The 9,390-nt window shown below is 36.3% G+C and overlaps 1 protein-coding gene across 4 annotated transcripts; it reads left to right on the top strand.

The window, feature by feature from the left end:
- Positions 1-1,641: 1,641 nt before the first annotated feature.
- On the top strand, positions 1,642-8,914 carry LOC147859379 (putative serine/threonine protein phosphatase 2A regulatory subunit B''delta). 4 transcript variants are annotated; one of them, XR_015530308.1, is made up of 13 exons: positions 1,643-1,930; positions 3,686-3,937; positions 4,018-4,123; positions 5,230-5,329; positions 5,465-5,570; positions 5,817-5,907; positions 6,646-6,787; positions 6,988-7,135; positions 7,239-7,348; positions 7,554-7,710; positions 8,040-8,165; positions 8,240-8,534; positions 8,704-8,914. XR_015530308.1 is itself a non-coding variant. In XM_087325238.1 (12 exons), the coding sequence occupies exons 1-12, from the start codon at positions 1,745-1,747 to the stop codon at positions 8,378-8,380; spliced, it is 1,653 nt and encodes a 550-aa protein (XP_087181364.1). In that variant the 5' UTR covers positions 1,642-1,744; the 3' UTR covers positions 8,381-8,914. The 4 variants fall into 4 exon arrangements, 2 of the variants coding, with proteins under 2 accessions (XP_087181364.1, XP_087181363.1); XR_015530309.1 differs by having other exon boundaries at positions 8,692-8,914; XM_087325238.1 differs by having other exon boundaries at positions 1,642-1,930; positions 5,829-5,907; positions 8,240-8,914.
- Positions 8,915-9,390: the final 476 nt, after the last annotated feature.

Raw genomic sequence — 9,390 nt, 5'->3', positions numbered from 1 at the left:
CTAAACACAAGCAATACATTTATATTTTGACAGGAAATTGAACATAGTACCCAATAATAGTCTTTTTTTGCTCAATCAATTGGTCTATGGCAAGAATGAACTTGCAGTATACAAGTTTATATACAATTCAATATTTCTAGCATTGTCTTCTAACTATCAATGGGTAAAAAGAAAAAGAATGCTAGAGAACTTTAGAACACTTTGATGCGTAAGAGTAGAGAACCAACATGTCTTCCACAAGCATAGTATTAGAAACAATCACATTGCCTTTGTGAAATGAGAATTATTGTGTAATAATATTATAGCATGTAAATTAACGTGACCATGTAGATTATCTATCACAAAATATGGTTTGAAATTGTATTACATGTGATTATTATTCATTTTAGGGAGAGAGAAGTGCCATTTATGCAAAACATTTGTTGTGTGAAATGAACGGAAAATGTGACGACTCTTCTTCCAATGGATAACCTTCTTTTTTTTAAAGTCAAACAAAAAGTGATTTCGTTGCTAAATTCACAACCCATGTGACAAGTTCATGCTTTCAGTAAAAATCTTGTGTGGCCTCGTTACCTTAAGATGTTATTATAAAATAGATGCTACCTTGCTCTTGCTTGCAACTTGAGCTTTGAGAAGGTTCACTATTTTCACAAATTTTGGCAATACAACCCGATCCTTGTGCTTTTCATACTCTAAGTTGTCTAGCCTCAAGCCCCTTATGAATGAAAAAACAAATGTGTGCCCCACATTTTTCCACGAGCACAGGCACACAATCAATGGTGGTAGAAGTTTTACCTCAAACACGCCCCCAATAACCAACCAACCAACCAACTAGTGGGTGTTGATTTGTTCATTGTAACTTCCCATGAATAAAACAAACATGTCCAACCCCAACCGATGGGTCAAGATTTATCCACAATTGCAATAAAGGCATAGACAATCTATGCATATGAAAAAGCAACGCAACCAACCAACCAACTTGAGTGTCAATCGTTGACAAGAACAAGTTGGCATGAATACCACACATTCTATTATGACATGATGTCCTCACCTCGTGAGCAACCACACAAATCCTTCCTTCCTTCCACACACACACAGATTTGAACCCGCATTCAAAATATTAATACGAGGGATGCAGTCGGGCAGAGCCAAAGGTGGGGGGTCAAAACCTTGGAAATATCCCGAAAGCGATCACCTTTTTGGAGAGACAATGTGGAGAGCCATCACAATGGGCAAACAGGGAGGCAAGCAAACACATGGAGATTTATTTGAAGTACAAGATGATGATGGCCACACAGGTCGTGTGTAGTTAGTTAGTGGTCACTTCTATTGTTGTTGTGTAAAGGAGGAGAAGTCCTTCATTGGTCATATTAGACCTCCGAAGGCAATAATAGAATCTCTCTCTCTCTCTCTCTCTCTCACTATTTTCAGATGCCCCTAGGTATTCATTATTTCTAATAAATACCCTTCTTCAATTATGTGGCTGCGCACGTTCTCTCTTTCTCTCTCTTTTGGTGAGAACACACAATTATATTAATACATAAATGCGTGTGAAAAACACTACTTACAATGGCTCTCTCACTCTCTTTGGGTAGCCACGAAATTGAGGTTCAAAATGAATGTGTGAGATTTGAACCCACGACCCCCTTTGCCAAGAAGAAGAAGAAGAAGAAGAAGAAGAAGAAGAAGTAGTAGTAGTGGAAGAAGAAGAAGACAACGACGAAGCAGTGGGTTCCTTTGCACCATGGATTCTGCGATGGTCATGGCCATGGACGTGGGCTCGTTGGATCCGGACCTTCTGCAACGCCTCGACCACACGCACTTCCCCAACCCTAAACTGCATCTTAACCCTAATCCTAAAAACCCTGCCAAGCTCCATCTCGAGGACCTTTTTACTCACTGGCTCTCTATACCGGAAACGCAACGACTAGTAAGTTAAACCTTGCAAATATCCGTCTCTCTCTACATACATGTATACACACACACACAATTATGCATGTATGCATGTCTGACAACGAGATGAAATGAATGTAGTTCAAAAAACTCTACTGTTACCATTTGCATAAGGACAACATTGTGGATCCAACCCCTTCCCTTCCTCCTTGAGACAAGAGAGACGAGATGAAATACCATGTTGCATTATTGTCTCTGCTGAAAGCTAACATGACCACATACTAAGTAGATCTCAAATCTGTATGGAGTCTGATTGTTATTTGGAAAATTAACTATTGATTCATGATATGTATTATCCCTTCAAATAGAATCACAGGGCACATGGATTTGACAAAAAATGGAGCCTTGATATTTCAATTGTCTTTTGGACAAACTGCATAATCATATCCCATAGAAAAGAGACCCTTACCATAAAGAGCCTCAATTTCAGCCCTTGGGCACATGAAATTGACAGAAGCTAACTCGGGTATTTTATTTTACTCTCTTTTCAGCTCTTGGACACGTGAAATTGATGGTAACTAACCTTCATGTTTCAATTGCATTTAGAAGGAGTGTACATAATCAATCCCTTTTCTGTAGAACCAGAAAAGTATGTACCTTGACATGAATCCTTTGAGTACGCATGCAACTATAAAAGCTGAAAACTGTAGAAAAATCATGCATGTTACTGATATCCTACAGGTCAGGTATGAGCAATTAATCCCATTTCTCAAGTGAGCAAAGCATATGGATTGTTGTATTTCTGAGTTCTTTGCTAGAAATATGTTTTGCCATTTCTGGTGCAAATCACCTCATCCTTTGCTTGCTCTCCCATTTTTCATGAATCATAATTATGATCTTTGCATAAACATGGGAAAAACTTGAGGTGGATGTGATGCAAAAAATGGTAGGACATGCTAGCTCTATGTATGGTTGTTGCTATATACTAAATCAGTGGAGAACATGTATATTATCAATGAGATCCCTCATGTTTTGGAAGTGGAGTGGTTGTTGTGGACATAGACATAATATCCACAGAAATGTATTTGCAGGTTTATTGGGAGAATAAGTTTGCTCGGTTGGCCCATTTTTGTCTTGCCCAGTGCTAATATTGGTAGCATTATTTTGTGAATGGGCATATAGTCACCATTAAACAAGAAAATATTTTTAGAGGGTGGTCTTGTATTTTAAAAGCATTTAATTATTTTTTGATCGTAAGAATGGTGCATTTAGTGTAGATTGATATAATAAGAGGCCATTTCTTTCTTCCTATTTCTTAGAATTCACATCAGTTTTAGTTAGTCTAAGATTTTGAAGCTTTATTAAGAAATTTCTGAGTTAATTATTTTCCTTCCTTTCAGGTATTTTTGTGCTATTTTTATCACCCCTAACTGGAAATGTAATGGATATTGTATGTCCTAAAAACTTGTCCTATACGTCACAAGTTTTTCTTCTGGAAAATGCTTATATAACTCTCTCTTTCTCTCTCTCTCTCATGCTATTCATGTGCTTCGACCTTAAAAGTTAGTGCGGATTCTAGTTTAGTATAAGAAGAATAAACTAATTGTTTTACTGGCTCTAATTTATGTTTTTTTATTGATTGTAAGGTCTATCCATTGGTAGTTTGACCTTATGAAAATATGAACTTCTAGAGCTCAAATTCTGAAAAGGCCATATTACGATGATATTGCATATATGTTTATAAGAAATCAATGCATAGAACATTATGGTAAACAGAGATCTATACATGCAGGTTTTATCACTGCTTGAGGAGGCCAAAGCTGGGGTGTCCTTGTCTGTACCTGGGATTGGAAATACAACATTTTCTGGATCAAATATGCCTTCATTGTTTTCATCTGGAAGCACACCTCCTCTATCACCTAGAAGTGCATCAGGTGCACCTTTATCTCCAAAATCTTCCATGCGCAGAGGTGGAACTGGACCATTTGCTGCAGGATCTCCTCTTCGGAAATCTAGTGAACCAACCAGTGAAATTATACCACAGGTTATGGTCACTTGGTATATTCTGTTTTTTTGCAATTTGTATGTACTTATACCTTATTCTTGTTATGGTGTTGATTGCAGTTCTACTTCCCAGAGGGTACACCTCCTCCCAAGGATATCACTGAAGAGTGCCTCTGTAAACTTGATGAGATTTTTTCTGGTTATCCAGATGGCTTACCCTGTCATGGTACCATTTTTTTTGTAGTATCTAATTTCTGCTGTACTATTGTGTGAATATTCTTATGTATATCATATGCCATATGGATTCATATAGTCTGTTAGCAAGATTCTTTCATTGTTTGATCAGTTCGAATCTTTTGCTATTTTATCACACATTTTCAACGTTCCATCTCTGGAGATGGGAAATACTATGGGAAAGTTGCAACATTGTCCATCTGAATGAGAGTTGCTATGTTTGAGATACTTTTTATTGACAATCAGACATATGTTAAATGGCTTACCAATACGGAATCATAATATACTCTGGATGTGTTAAACAACTGCCAATTGGCTAAATGGAAAACTTCCATTCGCCTCCCAGCAAAAACAATTCTCAGATGGGAGCCCACCTAGAAAACTATGTTTGATTTTTTCATAAGTGAATATCGCACAGCATAAAAACCTTCAAATTTGTTAACACAAATGTCTGAAAATAGTAGCTGAGTAATGGATCTTTTAATTATGATGAAAGTATGCAGCAAATGAGAGAACAAGAGCAGTCTAAGAAGGTAGCTAGGATGCTCATCTCCCCATGTATGAAATCTTATATCTTAAATTCCATTATGTGGAGCCAAGGGCAGCCGATGCTGTTTATGCATATGATAAAGCTTATTATTGTTGCAAAAGAGACTATCTCTACTTGTAGATGCTGTCAACATGCTGATGCCAATGACTCCATATATAACCCAACTCAATGTCTGAGATGTTCTATCTTTAAAAGGTTGAAAAGTTTACCTTCTTGGGAATAGATAGTTGGCCTCATTGATTATTTGACATGGGAGAAATGTTCACACTGTACTGTTCTGCCTTTAACAAATATTTCTTCTTCAGGGCCAACCTTCAACTGTCACTGTTTCTCCACTGTTCCACTGTGGTCAAGGAAACAGCACTGAGTTCTTCATCTGTTTTATTACTGGAACAAGTGGTATATTAAGGAAAGAAATGGTCATGCATCTATGCAAACAATGGTTGTTCATTTTGATATCTGTGTACATGCAAAAGTCTTGTGAACTTAAGTAGATGGAAAGATGTTTATGTTGTGTTTTATTAATTGCATATTATATCATTGTGCAGCGTTTATACCAGTTGCAAAAGATGTTTGCAGACTACCGTCCTTCTTTTCAACCTTGTTATTCAAGAAAATTGATGTGCATGATTCTGGACTGGTTACTAGGTGGGTCTTTACTTACTATAATGTTTATGCTATCGATGTGTTGGCAGATTTACCTCAATGCCATGATATGTTTCCTCGTCTTGGGTACAAATTATACAGATGGATCACTTTTTGAATGACTTGTCTCTGTTTCAGAAATGCATTCGTTGATTATTGGATGGGAAACAATTTGATATCTGCAGATTTGCCAACACGAATATTCTCTATCCTGAAACAACCGGAAAACTCATACCTGACATATGTGAGTATGCTGTTTTCTTTCTGGGAATATGATGATAAAGCGCATTCATAAATGTGCATGGCAATACATTTTCCCACTGCTATGGTTATGGTTGCCTTTATGGTGTAAGTTTTTGTGCAGTTTGATTAAGTGAATCTAGACGTGCATTGATTTTATTCATCGATTATTTAGTGCATTTTTCCATGTTCTGCAAAGAAATAATTTTCCTAGTTTTTTCATATGGATAACATTTACATGGTATTCTAGCGTGATTTTCAACCAGTTTTAAAGGAGCTGCTGGCAACACACCGAGGCTTGGAATTTCTTCATGATACTCCAGAATTCCAAGAAAGATATGGTAATTTGCACCTTCTGAAACTTGGCTATTTGACTCATCAAGGAATATCTGCTGTGGTGATTCTTCAACTGGAAATAGTACATCATTCAATCCTAGAACTGTTTTTACCACCAAATTTACCACTAGGTCTTCTTTTATGTTGATTTATTTACTAGCACAGTCATGTATATTCAGTAGTGGAGACTGAATATGGTAGGTCAGACCACATAGTTCAGCATAGCGGGACATGAAGAGGACATCCCTTGAACATTTATTACAACGGACTCCTTCCTGGGATGTATAGGGAACAGCAGGCCTATTTCAAACATTGAATCAGCAATGTCAAAAGTTGTTTTTTTTTGGTTTTGCCTTCTCTATTGCACATCCTGAGAGATGTTGAATACCAACTATTTCAACTCTTATGCTTTAATTCATTGTGTAAATGAGAACTCCCAAAGCTCAAAGCTTCTATCTTGCCGTTGTCTGTCTGTACATGGTGCCAGTCATCTTTCACTCGTGCTATTCTATGATTCATGACATGTTTGGTGATAGGTCATTTTTTGGTATATTTCTTTGTTTTATTGGAATTTGTCAATCTCCTTTTATTCATCAATGACATATTTTGTGATGTGTTATCTTTTTTGTATAGATACATCATGCATTACATACTAAGGCTTATCCAAATTACATTGCAATCTGTCTATGCTTTCAAACTTTAAATCGATTAAATCTGATCTCCTTTTATTTGTGATTGAGCAGCTGAAACCGTCATCTACAGAATTTTCTATCATGTAAATAGGTCAGGAAATGGTTATATGCAACTGAGGGAATTAAAGCGTAGCAACCTAATCAGTGCTTTTCAACAAGTTGATGTTGAAGATGATATCAACAGAGTACTGAAGTAAGCCACTATTCTTTATCAGGTTTTTATGTCTCTGAGAACACACACATTTTTGTTTGTGATATATATTATATTACTGGTAGGAACATCAATGAGATCTTACACCCACAAATGTGTGTATAAATATACAATGAAATCAAAGAAACTATGCTTAAAATGAACTATTTGAATGCTGATTCAGATTTCGTGTATTTTGACAGATACTTTTCCTATGAGCATTTCTATGTGATATACTGCAAATTTTGGGAACTTGATACTGATCATGATTTCCTTATTGATAAGGATGACCTTTTACGGTATGGAAATCATTCACTAACATGGAGAATTGTGGATAGAATGTTTTCTCAGGTATTTGTGGGGGTTAACCTAGCCATACGTGTTTGTAGAAAGTTCACAAGTAAAATATATGATTAGAATATGTCATAGATTGTGCATGTGCGTTTTGCTTCAGGCTCCCAGAAAATTCACAAGCAAGGTACCAGGAAAGATGGGATATGAAGACTTTGTGTGGTTTATATTATCTGAAGAAGACAAGACATCAGAACCAAGTCTCGAGTATTGGTACCACCACTTTTTCTGTTTTTCTCTTTCACTCTTAATATTAAAGTTTAATGAAGTCTTATTTACAAAATGCGAAAGTTAAAATGGTGGTGAGTTTTTTGATAGTTCACATGATAACAGTTAATGCTAGCTGGCTAATTGGTAATAAGTACTGAGAGATATCTCTAATTGTATACATGAGCAATGAAAATTGTATGTGCATCAGGTTTAACTGTATTGATTTGGATTGTGATGGCACCATCACACGAAAGGAGATGCTTTATTTTTACGAAGAGCAGCTCCATCGGATGGAATGTATGACACATGAACTAGTCTTGTTTGAGGATATCTTATGTCAGATGATAGATATGATTGGCCCAGAGGTATATCTTCAACCCCCATGAACTCATATTGGTAATTAGTATTTATTGTAATTAGAGTCTACAATCTTGACCAATGGGTCAATTTTGTTTTATATGTTCTGCTGGAGCTCTGGTAATTGTATTCGGTCATTGTCTTAATGACTTCATGTTCGTTCAGTATTTACTTAGACAATCTATGTAATGGGCATTACCTCAATAGAAAAGACAAATTTGCAGTTTTACTTTTGAGTGATTTTTAAAGACTAGATTGCCACCATGAATTTCATACCTGCATCTCAATATGTAGTGAGGTTTTCCACTAGTAATAAAAGGTATCAAATGTTTTGCAGAAGGAAGGAATATTGACATTGCGAGATCTAAAGAGATGCAAGTTGTCAGGGAATTTCTTCAATGTTCTCTTCAATATGAACAAGTTTGTGGCTTTTGAGATGAGGGATCCCAATCTCATCCGTCAGGTAATACCCACCCTATTTGTTACCTACATGTTTAATTTAAGGATGTTAGTGATGGAGTAGATATAAACCTTCAGGAGCGAGAGCAACCGACGCTTACTGAGTGGGATAGGTTTGCTCATCATGAGTACATACGCCTATCGATGGAGGAGAATGGTGAGGACGTTTCTCATGGCAGTGGAGAAGTGTGGGATGAACCCCTTGAAGCACCTTTCTAGATCAATTGTTTCCATTGGAAGGCACTCATTTTCCCTAGTGTATGCATTATTCTACTATATTTGGGGATATTTGGAGCCTTCAACTGTCGTATCATGGAAATCTCTCTCTTGCTGTATATTGGAACTTACTTCATGTTGAACACTATACAAAAAGGTTAGTGATATCATTTTACCTTGGAGGATCAATAAAGTTCTGCTTATTAACATCATTGAGTTGCCTGAGGTTCTTATATTGTTTTTGGGTATTCAAATGAAATTACATTTCATCTTTCGATGATGTTAACTTCATAAACTCTGATTTGATGCGTTAGTGTTATTGACAGGAAATATTGTTCCAACTCAATATTAACTTGTTGGATCATACCTAGAGAGCCACACCAATATTACTTTCTCATTGTACCTAATGGATTGAACAGACATTGAGCATTTTGCTCTCTTTAAGATGTACCATTACACATTATTCTGTTAAAAGATAGAGCCAGAGCATGTACACATTATTCTGTTAAAAGTCATGATTGATAACTACCATAAAAAGACTTGGTGTTTGTTCACCTAAACTGGAGGAGTGCAAGTATACTCTGTTTAATATACATGCACAACACGTATGTGGACGAGAGGAACGATGAGTGCCATGCTTTAGTTGTAAAAAATGTTATATTGCTAATATGTATCTTTGTGGTGAACAAATGAAACTGTCAAGTGATGCCTAGCAATTCACAGAGCTTAATAACGATTCCCTTGTGCCATCCAACTCTGTTCTGATATCATTATGTTTAGTCTCTAATGCAATCGTTGACACATGATTCATGGATGTCTCTGCTTCAAACGAAAAATGTTTACATTGATATCGGTGTTCAGTTTTATATTATTATTGATTTGAAATGATGCTAATACTAAGGCAGCCCACTAGATACTTTGTGATGCGCTATTCTTTTTGCCTTGGAAATTTTGATCTGTATTTTTTCCGTTATCTGAATATATCTTCATTCTCCAAATACAAATGTCCATTG

The sequence above is a fragment of the Azolla caroliniana genome, unplaced genomic scaffold (assembly GCF_043228905.1).
Source record: "Azolla caroliniana isolate FFs.n. ecotype wild unplaced genomic scaffold, voAzoCaro1.0.p SCAF_10, whole genome shotgun sequence".
In the NCBI taxonomy this organism is placed as follows: domain Eukaryota; kingdom Viridiplantae; phylum Streptophyta; class Polypodiopsida; order Salviniales; family Salviniaceae; genus Azolla; species Azolla caroliniana.
Note: the sequence above shows the minus strand (reverse complement) of the source record. Positions and strands in the feature narration are given on the sequence as shown.